General features: G+C 45.3%; 1 protein-coding gene across 1 annotated transcript; it reads left to right on the plus strand.

The window, feature by feature from the left end:
* Nucleotides 1-5,466: 5,466 nt before the first annotated feature.
* Nucleotides 5,467-9,805, plus strand: HSBP1 (heat shock factor binding protein 1). The gene is made up of 4 exons (XM_036834699.1): nucleotides 5,467-5,622; nucleotides 6,160-6,226; nucleotides 6,814-6,934; nucleotides 8,272-9,805. The coding sequence occupies exons 1-3, from the start codon at nucleotides 5,578-5,580 to the stop codon at nucleotides 6,930-6,932; spliced, it is 231 nt and encodes a 76-aa protein (XP_036690594.1). The 5' UTR covers nucleotides 5,467-5,577; the 3' UTR covers nucleotides 6,933-6,934; nucleotides 8,272-9,805.
* The last annotated feature ends 9,843 nt before the right edge of the window (nucleotides 9,806-19,648 follow it).

A 19,648-nucleotide genomic window follows, 5' to 3' on the forward strand; every position in this document is an offset into this window, starting at 1 on the left:
AGCCCTGTAAGAAGTATATGCTGAAAATGTCCATTTTCTGCTATTTTTTTAAAGCTTTTCCTTTAGAAAATAAAGTCATTCAGCATTCAGTCATACAAGCATTCAGATTATTAAAGAATTGAAAATGAAGGCTATATGAAAAAGTTTTTGCATTGTCATGCACATATCAACACTGTTTGATGTTAAATATTATTTATTCCCCCAAGATACAAATTTTCAGAAATTAAAAAAAATTTTTTTTCATAAATGCTCAAAAAGGATAAAAGTTTATAATTAAAAATTTTTTCATTCTATTGTGGATGCAGTACTTTTGGGCCCTAGTTACTGAATTGCTTATAGTTTCTGTGCTGTAAATTAACATTTGATTTACTGTGTAGTTACCATGAAATTTGTAACTTGTTTGTGAAATAGTCAGCTAAAGGTGATCTGGGATTTTTAATGTGTGTACCTGGTCTTAGACCGGCTTTAGTACAGTTCAAACACAGTGACAAAGCAAAGGTGTATTTTTTCAAATGATGCTCTGGTTGGCCTATAATATTTAAAGACAAAAAGTAAAACTAAGTGCTGCCTGCCTAATAACTAACTCTTTTCCTTTCTTCTTACGTAACCGTCAAATCCTTCTGACTTGGAAAAAACATATAGATGATTGCTAGATAGATAGATAATACATAGAAAGATACACGGACAGACACAGAGAGATACAGAATGAAACAGAGAGAGAAGTAGATACAGGATAGACAGACATCAAGAAGTTTACTTAATTAAGATCCTTAACAAAAAAGAGGAAGGGGAGGATGCTAATACTTTGTAAGTGCCTCCTATGGGCGAGCTTTTTACACACTGATGTACGTATGTGTATTTACATATTATGTTATACATTTTATATGTAATACATAACTATATATATAATTTATATAATTCATGGGCTGTTGAAACAGAGATTGTCTCCACTGTACAGATGAGAAAACGAGGTTCACAAAAGTTAAAACTATCTTATACCACGTCTCACTCCTAGTAAGTGGTATGTATGACTCCAACACCAATACTTTTCCTACTTATCCTAAGCCCGCACCACACATATGTCACCAGGAGTCAACGGAACGGAGTTTGTATCATCACACACAATACATGATATTGATGATGACAAAACAATTGGATAATGACGGGATCAGCGAAGCAAACCATAACCAAACTTCCAAGTCAGAGTCTCTAAGAAACACTTCCTTCCTCCCTGGGCATTCTGTCTCCAGGAAATTGATTCTTTGTCAGCCAATCATGGTGACACTAATTTGGAAAATTGCCACAATGAACATGAGAAACATAAACCAACACTTCAAACCCAAAGCAAAGCAGAGCAATTCGAGATGGATTAGGTCGCCACCGGTGACACCATTCTTCCCCATGAAAGCAGTTTTCTGTTCTTTTGTAAACACAGCCTCAAAGAGACCCTCCCAAGTCAAAGTCCCAAGTGGCTCTACCCAGGGTGCATGCCAGGGATTCTAGCAAAACTTGATGTCGCAAAGGAATCCAAGCCAGGAGGACTGGTACTGGGGTGAAGGCATTTCTAAATTAAATTTGCCGGAACTAGACTTTTCTCTCCATAACAAAGCCCTACCTTTGCTCCTCACCAAGAGTGGATCCTGAATCCCTGCCCTGCCCCTCCTCACACCAGCAAGGCAGCATCTTCCCTGCTGAGGATTATTGGTGCCCTGATGGATTGTTCTATATAAAACGGGTATCCAGCACCTGCAGAAATTCCTGTCTGAGGTTTATCCCCAAGGGGAAGAGACTCGCTACTCTGATTCGGCAGCATTTCCCAAAGTGTGTAACAATGTGCTTTTAAAGCGAGCACTACCTCTTTACCCTCTGCTTCCCTGCCTGCTCTTAGGGCAGAATTTTCTAAACTGTCGTCCTGCAAGAGCATCCTCATGATGTAAGGACATCCCTCTCCCATAGTTGTCATAACTATGACACTTAAACAGAAATGCGGGTTTTTGACAGATGAATAGATAAAGAAGATGCGGCACATATATACAATGGAATATTACTCAGCCATAAAAAGAAACGAAACTTGAGTTATTTGTAGTGAGGTGGATGGACCTAGAGACTGTCATACAGAGTGAAGTAAGTCAGAAAGAGAAAAACAGATACCGTATGCTAACACACATATGGCATCTAAAAAAAAAAAAGGTTCTAAAGAACCTAGGGGCAGGACAGGAATAAAGACGCAGATGTAGAAAATGGACTTGAGGACACGGCAAGGGGAAAGGGTAAGCTGGGACGAAGTGAGAGAGTGGCATGGACATATATACACTACCAAATGTAAAATAGATAGTGGGAAGCAGCCGCATAGCACAGGGAGATCAGCTCAGTGCTCCGTGACCACCTAGAGGGGTGGGATAGGGAGGGTGGGAGGGAGATGCAAAAAGGAGGAGATATGGGGATATATGTAAATGTATAGCTGATTCACTTTGTTATACAGCAGAAACTAACACACCATTGTAAAGCAATTATATTCCAATAAAGATGTTAAAAAAAAAAATTGTTCAGAACCAAAGTTTTAAAGGTAAACTGCTAATGCCTCACACATAATACAGTAGTTTTGTTAGTAGAACAATATTCAGTTATATTCGGTATGTCAACCCTGCAAAGTAAGTAAGTATATCAGCCATGACAATAAATTAGTGGAGTTTTTGCATAAAGCAGCTGTTTAAAAGACCTTGGTCTCCACACAGAGAAAATATGCTGTCTTTCTGCTTAAGTGCAAAAGAAAAAAAGCCTCCACTAAAAAAGTGTCAAGTTAGCTTGCTGTTTATGCAAAGAAAATTTCAATCAGGATAAAAAGGCCTCAAGTCTCCTGCCAGAAACACACACACACACACACACACACACACACACACACACACACACACACAGCAAAACTCCAGATCCAAGTGCTAATTCATGTTCTGTGTTGCTCACGGCCCTATGCCAGACCTGACTAGAAATCCAGGGTGTGGGTACCCAGTCTTCTGTGCTGAGTCTGGGAGCCCCAGAGATTGGGGTCCAAAGTGAGTGGGCCTGCAATCTCACCCAGCCTTGACTACTTACAAGCTAAATGATTCTGGAGCTCTATGTAAACACTTTATAAAATACTAAGTAGGATACAAATGTAAAGTGGTATAACTTTACCGACCGTTATGGGTTGAATTGTGCCCCCCAAAAAGACACATTGAAATCTTAACCCCTAGTACCTCAGAAGGCGACCTTGTTTAGAAACAGGGTCTTTGCCTATGTAATTAATTCAAATGATGTTATTCGGGAGTAGGGTGGCCCCTCATCTAATATGACTGGTGTCCTTATGAGAAGAAGAGAGAAACACACACAGAGGGAAGGCCATGTGAACATGAAGCAGGGGCTGGAGTGATGGGTCTACAAGCTGAGGAACACAAAGAACTGCCAGCAGCACCAGAAGCTGGGAGAGAAGATGGAACAGATTCTCCCCTCAGAGCCCTCAGAAGGAACCAACCCTGCTGACACCTTGACTTCAGACTTCTGGCCTCCAGAGCTGTGAGAGAATACATTTCTATTGTTTTAAGCCACCCAGTGTGTGGCACTTTGTGACAGCCGCCCTAGGAAACTAACACACCAACCTTCATTGTCAGTATAGAGAGAGGAAAATTCTCAAGAAATGGTCCAAGCGAAAATAAATTCATGGTTGCAGAACAAGTGAACAGAACTCTAGGCGATGTTCATAGATCCCTCTAAAGTCACGTTTCTTATCTGAGGGTGATCCCCTCACCCCAGGAGACACTCGGCAGTGTCTGGAGATAAATTTGTTTTTCACGACGGGGAAGGGGGTGGTGGCATATGCTACTGGCATCTAGTGGGTAGAAATCAGAGAAGCTGCTCGACATCCCACAGTGTACAGGGCACCTCTCACCCCCACCGCAGCAAAGAATGACCTGACCCAAAATGCCAACAGTGCCACTGTTGAGTAACCCTGCTCTAAACTCACACAACTCAGAGAATTCTAGAACAATAGAAAAAGGAGAGGGTAGAGTCAGAAAGTCCTGGGCTCCAGTCCTGTCTCTTACTTCCTAATTTGACCTCCTGATTTAAGAGTCTTAGTCCCTCTTGTGTCTGTTTTCTCAACATTATAAAATGGTGATAACTCTATCACAGGGTTCTTCTGAGAATTAAGTTTAAACACCAGAGAGCGGTTTATTTTAAGTCATCGGTTAAAGTGCTAAATACCAGTTAACAACAACCCAATTATAAAATGTTTTGCCTCTTGGCAAGGGAAGGAAACTGGGGGCTGGGGGGAGGAGGGCAAGGAGGGAGGCAGGTAAGGGGGGAAGGCAGGTAAGTGGCTGGTGAAGAGAGTCGAGTCTTATATCCCTAAGACCAGACCCCCGGGTTTGTTACAGATGCTGGTTCTTCCCTTACAGGCTCTCTGCAGCTAAAACCAAGCTGGAACTGACCCCCAAATGCAGTCCTTAAATGAGATAAGGAATGTGAACGTTGCTGGAACATGCCAGGTCTTCATCCTAGGGCTCTCCTACCCCCTTGCCAACAAGACCCAATCCCAAGACCACCTGCCGGGCTGGAACTTGAGGTCCCAACTCCGCAGTGCCCCCCTCCGGAAATAGCAAATCCAGTCTCCTAACCCTGCACACTGCTCCCTCCTTGACCAAACCAGAAACCTTCCCCACCCAACACCATGGAACGTCATGCTGAATGAAGGAAGCCAGGCTCTAAGGAGGGCGTTCGTACGATTCCACTTGTACGAAGCTGAGCCGCTGGCAAAATGGAATGACTGTGATGAGAGTCAGGACGGTGGTCGGCCTCGTGGGTGGGTAGGTGGGGGTGATAGGGAAGGGGCGGAGGGGCTTACAGCGAACTGGTCATGTTTCTTGTCTTGGTGGTCACAAGAGTCTGAGGACTTTGTAAAAAGTCATCTAGGATTTTTGCACCATCCAGAACTTTTCTTACACTTAAAAGTGAAAATCAACCTGTCCCACAACGCCGGCACCTCCACTCGACCATCGTGGGGAGAAAGAAAAACACTGTGTCCAGGGCGCAACCAGTCCGGCAGCTGGGCACTGGGCGAGTGGTGGGCGCGCCCCTCCCCCCCTAGGACGTCGGTTTTCCCTCCAAGGGACCCGACTCCTTCTCCCTTCTCGGGGTTTGCGGGGTTTTGTTGGAGGTCAGGCGGCGACACAGGTCTGGGCTTGGCACCTCGCAGGCGCCCTAAGAAAGCCAGCGCGGCCTTTAACGACGGTCTGGGAAGAGACTGAGGCCACTTCTCCATTCGTTAGCCCCACCGCAGGTTCGTTTCACCTTTTTCCTCCCGGGGCGGGGCCAGGAGGTAGGCGCGGTAGGGGCGGGGATGGGCGGGGCTTAGTGGAAGGGGCGGAGAAATTGTGGGCGGGGCCTCGCCTCGGAACGGAAACGCGAACTACAGCTCCCACAACACCCCGCCGTCCCGCGGGTGGCCTCTGTCGTCGCGAGAAGCAGCCGCTGGGGCGTCTGCGCGGACAAACGGAAGTGTAGGTGACCGTCTGAGAGAGCACCGCCAAGCTGGGAACCGGGGAGATGGCAGAGACAGAACCCAAGACCGTGCAGGATCTCACCTCGGTGGTAAGGGACGGCTGTGCGCGGCGCGCCCGAGGCCGCCGCATCCCCGGGGGACGCCGGCGAAGTCTGCGGACCGAGGCGCCCTCTCCGCGGCCGCGCGGGGCAGGTCTCTGGAAGCCAGGTTTCTAGAGGCTTCGCGGCCGCGGCCTGGCCACCTTGACCCCCCCGGCCGCTGGCTGCAGGCCCCTGCGCCTGCTGACGTGCACCCAGCCCCGCACCCAGCCCCACTCAGTCTCGGTGACCCCGGCTCCCCTCAGCTCCGCTCCTTACCCACTCTGCTCTGCGCGCCCCACCCCAAAACACCCGACGCCTTGGGAATCGCAGCGGGCCCAGACGGGAGGGGGCGTCACCAGCCCCCCGAGTCTAATTTGACAGGTGGGGAAACTGAAACCCGGATAGGGAAATCGAAGGCCACGGAGCTGCGGAGAATTGGGGCCGGAACCCGGAATCCTGGTCTCCCCGTGGCACCAGGGCTCCTATCCTGATCCCGTGAAGGTGTCTCGGGGTAAGCGTTGGCTGTTGTGTTTTGTTGTTTCACAGGTGCAGACACTCCTGCAACAGATGCAAGATAAATTTCAGACCATGTCCGACCAGATCATTGGAAGAAATATCCTTTATTTGTAATCAGTCTCTGATGGGCCTTTGGATCCCAGTTTCCGGATGGTGGTGGCGATAAGTGGGTGGTTTGCAGGTCAACTTCCACTAGTCATTTACCAGATTTTTTTTTTTTTTTTTTTACTGAGCTTAAATGCACACTTCCTGAGAAGTACTGTGCAAAGAGCTGGGGATACAGCTGAGCTAGATCCCTGGCTGCGAGGAACTTACAGTCTACCGGTAATGCTGCCTAGTATGATTGACTGTTGACTGTGAGCAAAGCATTTCATGTGTATCTCTCCTGTGATCCTCACCATCACCTGATGAAGAGGTTGTAGCGTTACCTTTGTGTAGCGGATGAGGAGCCAGGAAGCTTAGAAAAGTGAAAGAACTTGCCCAGGTCCCATCACTAGTAAAGTGCAGGGCTGGGATTTGATCCTCACCCCGGACTCCTGTGCTCTGAACCAGATTCTAACAATATCCAAAGGAAATTGGAAAACCACTTTCGTGAAGACACTGTGTTGAAGGTTGTAGTCTACAGGGCCCTGGAGGAGAGGGGTAAGAAGTGGAAGCTGTTGGTGCCGTCTTTAACTTCCCCACTTGATGACATGAGCAGTCGCATTGATGACCTGGAGAAAAACATCGCAGACCTTATGACACAGGCCGGGGTGGAAGAGCTGGACGGGGAAAACAAGATCCCTGCCACACAGAAGAGTTGAAGGTGAGGGGAGCGAGGGACAGTAGAAGTGTGGTGCATGTCCCTGTGATTTTGATGTAGTCGGACTTTCTCTGGATCTGTCCCCAGCCAGGATCTAGCAAGCGTCCCTTGTATTGTTCCCCTTGTGGACTCCAGGCTTTGAATTTTTCATGCCAAACTAATTCCTTATGAAGAATTTATTTTCCCTGTTTTTATCAATGAGACCTAGATCTCTAGTTAAGACCATTAGTTAATATTAGATAACCCCTGAGTTTATATCATTACGGCGAAAACAAAGAAGTGTATTTTGTTGGCCTGATAATTCTTATCACTGGCAGATTTTCCAATGGTTTGTTTTGTTTTATTTTGTTTTTTAAAGAGAACACCCACATTGCCACCTTCATAAATGCCATAAGTTCTAAGGATTCTCTTGGGAACACCCCCTGCACTAGGTAAATGCCAGGACAATGACTGATTATGATTTAGATGACCTAGATTGTGGCCACATTAAGCCTTCACCCTAGAGTTGATTTGTTTTTCCATTGCATGGTTACAGATATGAGGAGAGACTAATAATCAGAAATACCTGTTACAGCAAGATAGCTAGAGGCACAGATGACTGCCATGTTCTCACCATAGTGGGTTCCTTCATGACAAGCCTTTTCCTGAGTGTGGTGGTTACTTCATTGCAACCCAAACGTAGTTTTTAAACTCCCTTTGTTCCCATCCTATTTTTAGCATTTTAATTCCCTATAAAAATAAGGTTTACTGTGAATGTTTAGGTAACTAGAGTACCAAGCAAAATACACAGTAAAAGACACCAAATTCCTTTTTTATTTTCTGAGCATGTCCTGGCTGGACCAAATGATAGGTAACTATGAAGTACGGGTTGCTTTGAAGTCCAAGGAAATAAGTAGAGGTTTAGGAGGTAAGACACTTAAATTTACTGTTATCTTAACAGTAGATTGGGTTGATGCACTATGTCAGTAAATCACATAGTTGTTTTGTGTGGTTGTCATCTTGATTCCTTATAGACTTGGGCAATGTCCTGCCAGTCTTAGGAGCTTCTCTGGGTCTCATATCGTCTGGCCGTCAAAAACCCCATCAAGTGAAAGAGAACAGATTGAAGAATTTCTCGAGTGACAGGCATAATGCAAGCAAAGGAGTGGGAGTAGAAAACAAATTCACAATAATGTTTTTAATAAAGATTTTCATTGTAGTTTTGCTAGGATATTGTGCAGAGAAAATACATTTAATTCAAAGAGGATTGTGAAAGGATTTTTAGTTGCTAATTCTACGTATTATTTTTATTTGTCCTTACAGAATGAATAGCACGTTGATGGCTTTTGCTTTTTCAACAGGTTGCTCATCTGCACTGGAATCTGGAACACCCTTTTTACAAGCCAAGAGAAGACAGATGGCTTTTTGCAACTAACTGCTATGTGTAGACAGGTTTTATATTATAAAGTGTGCGTTCTTCTTACCATATACTATAGAGTTAGTTTATAGAGTGATTTCCCTCCCCTGCCTCCCATGTTTCCTGAACATGGTAAATTCACGTCTTGGACCTTGGTCAGTTGTGCTATTAAACACTAAAACTTTGGCAGTTCCTGCATACAATTGTCAAATTTTTTAGTGTATTTTTGTGAAGTCATTTTTTTTCTATCATTCCCTTTGTAGTAGTTGCTGTTTGATAAAAGTTGCTGTGTAATTTTTTTATTAGACATAGGGTAGATCCTTGGTTATAATAAGATTTTGTGAAGTAAGGCATTTATAGTTAAGGTTTTTTGATTCTCAGAGTGACTGATGAGTGAACACTAAATAGTGTGTTGGCGATACTTTCCAAGTGGTTAAAAACATTTAAAATTGTGTATTCAGAAATATCTGGCACTACTCTGTCGCCAAAACTCGGAATGGAACCATGATTTTATGCCTGAGTCCCTGAGGTCAGGTGCTACAGTAACGAAGAGTGGCCACGGCCACTTTAGTGTTAGAATTTTTAAATATGGACAATGACAGAGTTGCCTGATGTGATGAGGCTTTCAGCAGTTAGAGTTTTGCATGAGGTTTGAACCTTCAGTAGGACCCTACCTTGTCCATCTACAGCAGTTACCATAGGAAGTCTGGCAGGACTTTACAACTAAGCTACTCCATCTTTTGAGCTACTGGCTGGGAAAAGAAACAGAAAAGGAAAACAGACCATGTTAAGTCCATGCCTACTAAATAACTAGTTGTAGGCTTGAGTTTTTAAGAAATAGTTTCTTTAAACTGGTTCTTACCTAAATTCAAGCAGAGTAGTGGCTTTATTACTGATAATGGGAGACAGGGAAAATAACTCCTGCGGCTCAGCCTGCAGTGTCAGGAGTGCTGAGCCCCGAGGCAGTGTTGATGGGAAGGAGACCCATGCGACGGTCACAGCAGGATGATTTTGTATAGAGAACATGGAAGAAGTTGGGGAATGGAACAGTGCTTTGGAGAGGGAAACCCGTAGTCAACACAGTATGATTTTTTTAAAGTTTCCTATGTCACTAGTCTTAATTGTTTGAATTGCAAATATATAATAATATTAAGGAATAATTTGTCCTATTTATAAATTATATGGGGAACACAGAGGAGTCGATTTCTTCTGGGATAAAATGAATTCCCCACTGTTGTCACCGAGCCGCAGAAACTCCCTCACTGGGCCGGTAGGTCGCGAGGTGTGGCCCTGAAAGCCCAGAGCCAGCTGGACTCAGGGACCGGATGGGACCGTGTGCAAGATGCTTCCAGGCCTGGGAAATGGCAAGTGGACAGTCGGGATGTAAGCAGTTGGCCTCCTTAAGTAACAGGAATGTTTCCCCTGACCAAAAATACCTGCCATGAATAAAGGTGCCTGAAATCCTGCTGTTGACGCTTCCTTTGTGTCAAAAATGATTGGTTTGGTTTTCTGCGTTTTCATACCATTTCAGATGATCGGCTAGAAGCTCTGGAAGGATTCAGTACCCATAGCCAAAGTGGGGACGGGAGGCACGGGGGAGACTGTGGTGCCAGAAGGGAAGCCGAGGAGTGTGGAAGCCTCAGGCTGCAGGGCTCACTGGCCAGAGCGAAGGAGAGCGACGCCCTCCGGGGTCCCCAGGGAAACCTTCACGAGTGTGCTCCCCAGGACACTCGTCCCTGAGAAGCTCCAGCAAAGAAGGGTTTGTGCTCACCTGGGGGTAGCATCTTACCGGCTCATGTGATTCACCTGATGAAAACTGGCAACGCAAATTAGCTCAGGAGAGGCTCTGAGACCCCAGAGCAGAAATGGGATTTAACTCATCTGCCAGTTTCCAAGTTACTTAACCAAGGATTTTTTTTTTAATACTTGGCACCTAATTAACATTTCATAGAACCTGCATGTGGTGTGAAACACACCTGGGGAGATAGCGGTTAAAGAAATCCAATAAATAGCTCCGGGTTCACTTTATAAACACTCGCTTCACGTTCCCCAGCCTCCAGGTAAAGCTTCAGCCTGGGCTGGGGTGCCTCCACATTGTACAAAAGGATGCTTTTCCTCACACGGTCCCTGTGAAGTGCAAAGTGCAACACCTGCTAAGTTATGGGCCTGATCACCCATAGTCGGGCGCTCAGGTCACAGCCTCCTGGGCCCGAGGCACAGCTGTTTCCCCTCCAGCCCGCCCCGGCGACAGGGTTCCAGGCACCCTCCCTGTCCTGGAGCCTCTGCTCTGTGAAGGCTTCTAGCATGGTCAGCGTGGCCCCCGTCTAGTTCCAGGCATAATCTTTGGGTGCAGGAAAATCTGTCTGCCTCTCTTTTTCTCCAGCTATTTTTTGTTCATTTACAGGCCCGTGAAGTTCCTACTCAGCTAAGAAATACAGCTAGCATGGAGTTGTTTGCAGCAAGCAAAACAGCCTTAGGTTTGATTAAATGCCCTCGTTTTCCAAGCCCGGAGGCCCCATCAGCTTCCTCATTTGGCCTCTAGTTAATCCTGCTTTCATTCAGGCCACAGGATTTTTAAATGTTTTAATATTATTTTATCAATTTATTTTTTCTGCTGTTTCATGTCTGAAGTACCATTGTGTTTGAAACTTATCAGAACAAACATACAGTACTTCAGGTGATTAAAGGTTCATCTGTCTGTGAGTCCTTGGACCCCTTAACCGCACTTAGAGCATCGTTGCTATGGGGACAGAGTCCAACAAACAACTTACAATGAACTTTTTAAAATTCTGTTTGTAAATTGAAGGTTTCCTGTGTGGATAACTATGTTCCCTTTTTTTATTCTGTAGTTTACATATTATAATTAGATTAAAATGGAGGAATTTTCACAGTATGTTGTCAGATCTAACCCTGAAAATAAACTGGCCACAGTTAATGATTAGTAACAGCTACCAGCACCTATGAAAGCGTTTATCATAAACCACCGTGCTGTGCAAGCATTTTGTTTACGTTATTTGGCTTCATCTCTTGACAACCCTGAGTTCAGTTTTTATCTTATCAGCCCGTTTTAAGCAGAAGGAACCCAATGCTGGGCGACAGTTGACCGAGGTCACACAGCTGGAAGCAGGGACCATGGAATCGCCACCCACAGCTGTCCATCCAGGTAAGATTTCCAAGTATTCATGGCCGGGCTGCTTGGCAATCAACAACCCGGATCTTGAAATTCAGTTTCAGAAGGCTAATTTTGCATTTTCAGTTAAACATGACCTAAATTATATAATAAACATGCTTGATGTGAATTTTTATTCAGAATTCAAAGTATTCAGGGCTGCTAGAAATGTGCTGGACCAGCATTTTTAAGTTCTTTGAGAACAACTATAGAAACAAATCCAGTTCAGTTTCTCACAATGTTTGCCTTGATAAACCGCAGGGAATACTGGCTGCTGATTTTCAGTTGTTTCCCTGCTAACACCCATGAGTACAGAGGTCTTAAAAAGGTGCCTTTGCAGCCATCACCTGGAACCTTGGTCTCCTGCTAATAATGCTAAGCGTCTGCCTTTAGCTGCAGCCTCTTTAAAACTTTCCATGAATGAAAAGGGGGTGGGGGGCAGGAGCAGGGGATGTGAGTCACTGCCTAAAAACAAAAACCAGAGGGAATGTGACAGAACATCACACTCACCGACCTCACAGATCACTTTGGAAATAGGAAAGGAATCTTTCTACAAGTCAGGTCGACCTGCTAGGAAAGAATCAGTTCTAGTGCTTGGCCCTCACACACTGAGGCTTCCACCAAGAGAGGTGCCTGGAGGCTCCTCGGACACCTGCCGAGGACGAGATCTAGATCTAATAGATACAGAACACCTGCGTCCGCGGGGCCCTGGTGATGCTGGGGAAATGGAAGGTTCTGTCGCTCCCTCCTTGAGCAAGGCCGAGCGCATTCACGTGCAGGTACATAAACTACATACACGTCCCAGGGATGCTGTGCTGCTTCGTGGTGATCGTCTTGGCTGTATATTTATACTTTCCTACTTTGTGGACATCTTTCGACCAATGATTCATATTGATCACTGGCAAAACGTCTACCTTCCAAAAGGAACAGTATCATTTCCCAATAGTTAAGAATTCAGGATGGGGCAGTTTGGAAGCATTCAGCTGCAAAGGGGACTGTAATGTCTCACAAGGGAGGGCAGCCCCAGGGAGAGTGAATTCCACACCCACAGGGCCATCAAGGACCCAGAATGCCCCACCGAGGCGCGGCCCACGGAAAGAGAACGCCTTCCTCCTTCCCCCTCATCTCTGTCTAAGAGTGAAGAAAATGTTTTCCCCAAGTTGTTCCTACTGTGCTGCCCTGGCCTCAGCCCCTCAGAGCGCTCGAAGGTCGTTGACATCAAAAAGTTTTCTAGCTGGAATCTTTGTCCATCTAATCAGCCCTCAAAAAACCCCATTCCTAAACCACTGCTGTAGTTTTACTACCTCTTACCTTTTATGGGTCGTTAGAAGTTGCCATCAAAACCCAGTGTTTCCAGAAAGAAATTTTAAATATTAAATATCTTAAAACTACAGGCCTGTTATGTGGAAGAAAACCCAGTTAATTTTAATGGGCTATGGATAATCATCAGAAAAGTCATTTCTGGAAATTTAAAGAATATGCTTGTTTCTTTTAATGATACATTTTCCCAGAAATAGACCACTTGACTGATTCTGCTCCAGAATCCTACTGCAGCAAAGGATGGGCCCAAATTCTTCGTGGAACAGAAGCCTGGGACTGGCGTGGTACACGGATTGCAAAGCTGGAAAAGCTGCAAAACAATGTCCTGCAGAGAAAATCAGACTTCCCCCTTGATAGGCAGACAGCTCTGATGGATACCCCTCAATCAGAATCTATGTTCCTTGGGCCCATAATTAAGAAACTTAGAGAGAAAGACTCTTTTGAAACCAGCTGGAAAAGTATGCTGTCTTGCCAGCAGAATTTCAAAAAGGTTGATGATTACCATGGGTCAGCCTTGGGGTCCGTGAGCCCTCATCACGGTTGATTATATGAAACATATTTTGCCAGCCTCGTCAAAAGGAAATACAGTAAGATTCAGTGGGTCAGTCTCATTTTCTCGAGCGCAGACAAGGCTTCGCAATGATCTGTGACTCAACTTTGTTCTTCCCAGAAGGAGAAGCAGAGTCTGTGCGACCCCTCTGGCACAGCTGAGCCAGTGTTTCTGGAATCACTGAGAACATTTTCCTCACCATGAACTGCCAGAAGTTTCTTGGGTTTATTCAAGCTAATCTGTATTCCAGAACAATTCTGGACAAGATTTGTTAGTAATACTTCAACAAGGTGCTGTTTGGAAAGTTCTGAACTTAAAGGATCTCTTTTTGTATTATACTAAGTAATCTAGTAAACTGAGCAAGAATTCTTTGCAGTGAAAGCAGACCCTGAGGCTGGGGCCCAGCAGCCTGAATTTTAACACAACCTCCACTGATCTCCCTCAAGTGTGAGAACGAGGGCCCTGTGGTGCCAACTTGGGTTGTCTGATAGCTTTGGGGAGTCAGACTAGTCTAAACACAAGAAATCCCTGGGGGATTAACATGCAGGTTCCTGGGCTCCTCTTTTGTAGATTCTGATCCAGTACATATGGGACAGGGGCTAGGGATCCGTGTCTTTAATCAATTCTCCTGTCATTTTTTTAATATTCCTTCCTACACAGGAAAACACTGCATGGAGAAACGGGGTGGCAGGGAAAAGCATCTCACTCTGAATCACTCGGGCCTGGGCCAGTCCTAAGGTAATTTAGAAGGAATTGATTCTTAATTACCCAGCACATCGGAGCACAGGGATAGAGCACGACCTTTCGGGCCCCGTGAAATGAGGAGCTCGCCCTCCCGCCCAAGGAGCTGAGCGTGAAGAGCCCTCACTCCACGAGGACTTGAATCACTTTAAATCAATTTGCTTCTTGTTAAGATGCACTTCCATGAGAAATCATTCCCACTCTTCAGCCACAACAGGATAGCCCATCATTTAAAGCTTCCTGAGTGTGACAGTTGCTTAAAAAGGTTTTAAAGAGTATGGTAAATATTTTACCAGAAGGATAAGTTATTCAATAAGGAGATTATTTATTAAAAACTCATAATTTATTAGTTCATGTATCTCTATTTTCATGAAAATGCATTCTTTTCATCTGGGCATACTTTTCTATTCCCAAAGCAGATTAACCTGTGAGTTGACAATTCTGTTAATACATAAATATATTGAAATATAATTTAACTTGTGAAAGTAACAAGATTTTACTAATAAGAAGACATATCTGTAAAATTACATTTTAAAAGAACTCTTGGAGGGTTTTAAGCATAGTTTCATGTACTTAAAAAGAAATCATGTTTGCTATTTTGGAAGAAAGAACAAGTTTCTCATTTATCTTTTGAGTCATCCATCCTAAAGGAAATAACTAACGCATGACTTTTTTTCTTCTTATTGGTAAGAAGGAAAACATTTAATGCTTAGGCCCAAAACCAAGGTATTGAGTTCAAGTATTTACGGTCAGATATTTTGTTTCGATAATAAAAAAAATAAATTAGAATAGTTTCCGTTGCAAGCAATGACTAAAAATGGCTTTAACAGTACGGATATTTAATGACCTCATAAAAAAGTCCAGAGGTAGGCAGTTCTGGAGATGTTTAATTTATTGGTTCCACACGGTCCCAACTCCAGGCCGGCTGCTCTGTACTTACCTCGACTTTCCCCTCATCCTGGCACACTGTCTCCACGCAGCACATCTAGGGACCAGCCAAACACCCCTCCCAAAACCCTTTCTTCCTGTCCGCCTCTGCTGTGGGTTGAGTTGTGTCCCCCCAGAAGGTATGTTGAAATCCTATCCTGGGACTTCAGAACGTGACCTTATTGGCAAACAGAGTCTTTACAGATGTAATCAAGTTAAGATGAGGTCATGCTGGATTACGATGGGCCCTTATCCAATGACTGGGGTCCTTTTAAGAAGAGAAGAGACACAGAGGGACACAGAGACAGTGCCCTGTGATAACAGAGGCCAAGACTGGAGTGATGTGTCCGCAAGCTAAGGAGTGCTGACAACACCAGTAGCTGGAAGAAAGGCAGGGAACAGATTCTCCCTCACAGCCTCTAAACAGAAACCCACCCCAGGACACCTTGATTTTGGACTTCCGTCTCACCTTGATCTCTGCTTGGGATCTGCCCTTTGTCCTGGAAGCTCAGAACCCTCCCTTCTTTCCCAGACCTCACTAACTCATTCAGACTATCTCTGGGTGCCTGGCTTAGCATTTTACAGCCAGCTTTTTAAAAGAAATCGTAACTGGTATATCAAGGGTTAATTTGCTTTCTAGAGATTTTTTTTTTTTTTTTTTCCTAAGCAAGAAAATTGGGAATTCAGTTAGGTCTAAAATTCATCTGAGGCTTCTGACAACTTGTTTGCGGACGTAACTGCTCTGGTGCTGGCAACTTTAGTAATCAAAGAGAAGCTTAAGAAAAACTGAGCACTGCAAAAGGAAGAGGGAAATAATAAATGTGAATTGAGTCCATGCTACCAAACATTTTATTCTGAAGATTTTCAAACATACGGGAGAGCTAAAAGAATTTCCCCAGTGAGTGCCTGTATCCACACCACCTTGGTTAACACGTGATGGTACTTGCTTTATGGTAGCTCTATTCTCTTTCTATTCCTCTCCCCATCTGAGAATTAATTTTTTAATTACATGATTACCAAATTGCTCTGGGGGCTCTTTGTAGGGAAAGTACAGAGCAACTCTGGGCACTTACTTTCCAAGTTCATCAGCCCAGGATAGAAGCCCTTCATACCTGGCCCCCCACCCCTGTGATACTGCGATTTATAGTAAGAAATATGTATTTGGTCGTTATCCTGTTTCTGGCTCAGATCCTAAAACCTAAGTGATAAGGTTTTTCCTAAGTGATAAGCGCTATAGAATTTCCTAAGTGATAAGAGCTATAGAGGTGTCTTGATATCCAGAACAAACCACACCTGAGTTTATGTTAATGAGGTGATTTTTGGAAACCACCTAAGGATGGGGGCTGGTTGCCAGGGGAAACAACCCTGTGATTGGAGCGTTGGAGCTCTCAGTCCCACGCCCCAGACTTCCAGTTGGCAAGAGGGGCTGGAGGTTGAATCTATGGCCAGTGGCCAGTGATTTAATCAATCATGCCCTGGTGATGAAGCCTCCGGTAAAAACCGAAAACGGGGCTCAGAAGGCATCTAGGTTGGTGAAGCAGAGGGAGAGTGGTGCACCTGGAGAGGGTATGGAGGCTCCGTGCCCCTTCCCACACCTCGCCCTATGCAGCTCTTCTGTCTGGATATTATCTATGAAGTAAAATATCTTTCTGAGTTCTCTGAGCCGCTCTAGCAAATTAATCAAACCCGAGTAGAGGGTCGTGGGAACTTCTGGTTATAGCCGTTAGCTCACAAGCACAGGTAACCAGCTGGGCTGTGACGGGAGCCTGAAGTGGAGAGTGGTCTTGTAGGACTGAGCCCTTAACCTGTGGAGTTCGATGCTGCCTCTGAGTAGATGGTATCAGAGTTGACTTGAATTACAGGACACCCAGCTGCTGTCGGGGGATTGCTTGGTGTGGAAAAACCCACATGTGGGAGTTGGAATCTGAATCTTACCCCTCCCCCCGCTGCACCTCAACCAACACATTTCTCTGTTCATTGCCCCTGAAATATGTCCCCAACCCAACCTGCATCTCTGCCTGGTAGCCTCCTATTCAACGTTTAAGACCCAGTTCAACTGTTCCCTTTCAGAAAAAAAAATAGCCTCCGTTCTCTCAAAGAGAGGTAGCCTTCTTCTGTGATCCCCAGAGTATTTTAAACATGCCTTTAACACTTGTCACACTGTCCTCAAACTCCTTGCCGTGTGTCTGTCTCCCCCACTGTCTGAGGGACCCTGGGGGCCTCTGGGGACTTTATCGTATTATCTTGAAGTTCCCTTTGGCGCCTGGCACAAGTCCTGGCACGTTGCAGGTATGCAGGTGTTAGGCAAATGGACCGCAAGAGAGCTAGCTGGAACTCTCTAAAATAAACTAAGTAGCCCCACTTGTAAGTATGCAAACCTACTTAGAAGTGTCATGTCGGAATTTAAGTCCAAGCTGCCTTGTCCCTCCTGTCATCACTCCCATTAAGTGGACCAGCCTGAAAACTCACATACATGTTAGTGAAGATGCACACCGTGGCCCTTGTTCTTCTGTGTAAAGGATAATTCCGCCACAACTAGAAACATGAAACAGTATAATGTCTGAGCAGGTGTTTCCTAAAGAGTGTATAAAAACAGCTGCTACTCAAAACAAAACAAACAAAAAGTTCAGTGGTTAAGCTGGGGAAACACGGAACTAAGCAAAGTGCACAGGTTTCTTTTCTACAGTATTTCTCAGAACTTTCAGCCCAATGTGAATTTCAAGCAGCTGGGGAGAAGGGTTTCCAGCACAGAGCGCTTTTGCAAAGCGTGGAAAGGCCAGCTGCAGTGACACACCGTGGAAGACCCCGCTCTCTCTCAACTCTGTTCACCTGTTTTGCTTCCTACCCCTTGACCACCATCACGTCCTGCATTTCAGGCTTCATGTTGAATTTCTCATACTAAATATTGTGCCAAACGTGGAGGTGATGGAGTTACACTGGGCTTTGCTATCTTTCGGTCTGGACATAGCCCGTCGTTTAGCTTAACTCAGGGGATCTGGTGTGGCACCAATCAGCAGGAGGGCACCGGGAGAGGAAGGTTCCAGGCACCCACTGAGATGTGTCATTGTCACGAAAGACACCTGTCCTCAAAAAGAATCTGTGTTATCAACATCCAAAGCCTTAAGGAAGCCAGTACTGCCATTGGAATCGCTGGGGAAATGCCCAGCACCTAAAATCAACAAAAAGATTTATTGCATGGTTCATCTTTTTGTCAGTTTCATTTCATGACTAGCGTAGTAAAATTTGGCTACCTACTACCCATCTGTTTTTTAAAGTGTGCAGTAGGTTTACATTTTCTTGCAACCGTTTAAGTAAAAATAAAATTTTAATGAAAAATTATAAAGAATGTTTCCATACCCTGCAGCCTACAGTTCTAAAAATGGCTGACTGGCTGTGCTGGCTTTTCCGGGCTGACCTGGAAACACAGTTGTCTTCCAGGTTCTGTGCCCAGTACAGTGCCTGGCAGAAAGAAGCTGATCAGCAAACACTGGATGGTGGGATGCACCTGTGCACTGGAAAGCTGCAGTCAGAGAGGAAGTGGACCCCAATGAGTCAGTCTCAAAGGTCTGCAGTGGCCTGATGGGGAGAGGGGTTCTCAGGATGTCGTCTTGGCTAAAGGGAGATTTAGACTCTGCTGCTGGCTACCTGAGACTTGGAGACCAATGCCCCGTGAGCCTCTGTATCTCCTTTCACTCTGGGCTGGGTGTTCAGCTCCCCACAAATCCCTGCAGAAGAGTCACCAGCCAAGGGCTGGGGACTCTGTTCAGGGTATTTACATTCCTTACCATCACCATTGTGCTTTCAGCTACGAGTGACCGGTAATCTTTTTTGCTTCTGGTAACTCGCAGATTCAAGAAAGGGCATTTGCTGACTCTTGTAAGTGGGAGTTTGGGGGTGGATTCAGGCCTGGCTGTATCCAGGTGCTCATCACCACCAGTCAGCTCTGCTGTCCTCTGCACTGGCTCGCACCATCATGGTAAAATGACCACCAGCAGTTCCAGATTGCATCTCATACTCTCACCTGCCGATCCCTTCCAGAAAGAGCTTCCCTGGCCCAGAGTTCCCCCGTAACCATCCTGGGGTCGCCTCTCATTGGTCTGGCTTGGAGCACGTGCCTCTGAGCCAATCACAGTAGCCTAGAGGGGTGGAATGAGCTGATTGCCCAGGCCTGGGTCAGTGCCCTCCCATGAGACCAGAGTTGGGCTTAGCCCACTCATCAAAGCGCTGGAGTTGGGAATCGGGGAGAAGAGTTGCCTAAATAGAATCAGGTGCTGTTTCCCACAAAGAGTGAACCAAATAGTTCAGGACGACGCTCCTAATTTCCGGGTCTTTCCCACTCTTTCCCCCACTTTCCCACTGAGCCACCACCTTCCCCAGCCAACACAGTTAGCTTCCCGCATCGCCTGATGAACCCTGAGCCCCTTTTCTGACATAAACATGGAACCCGAAGCATGTCTCGTCTTGTTACAATTCAGTTTAACGCTCAACTTGAGCCTTCAGTCAATTCATGGCTCTAAAGAAATTAGAGGACATTTATTTAACACCCACTGAATGCCAGAAAGTATCGCATAGGGAGATGACAGATGTGCGGTTTAGAAAGAGCACTGCTGAAGG

The sequence above is a fragment of the Balaenoptera musculus genome, chromosome 19, assembly GCF_009873245.2.
Source record: "Balaenoptera musculus isolate JJ_BM4_2016_0621 chromosome 19, mBalMus1.pri.v3, whole genome shotgun sequence".
Classification (NCBI taxonomy): Eukaryota; Metazoa; Chordata; class Mammalia; order Artiodactyla; family Balaenopteridae; genus Balaenoptera; species Balaenoptera musculus.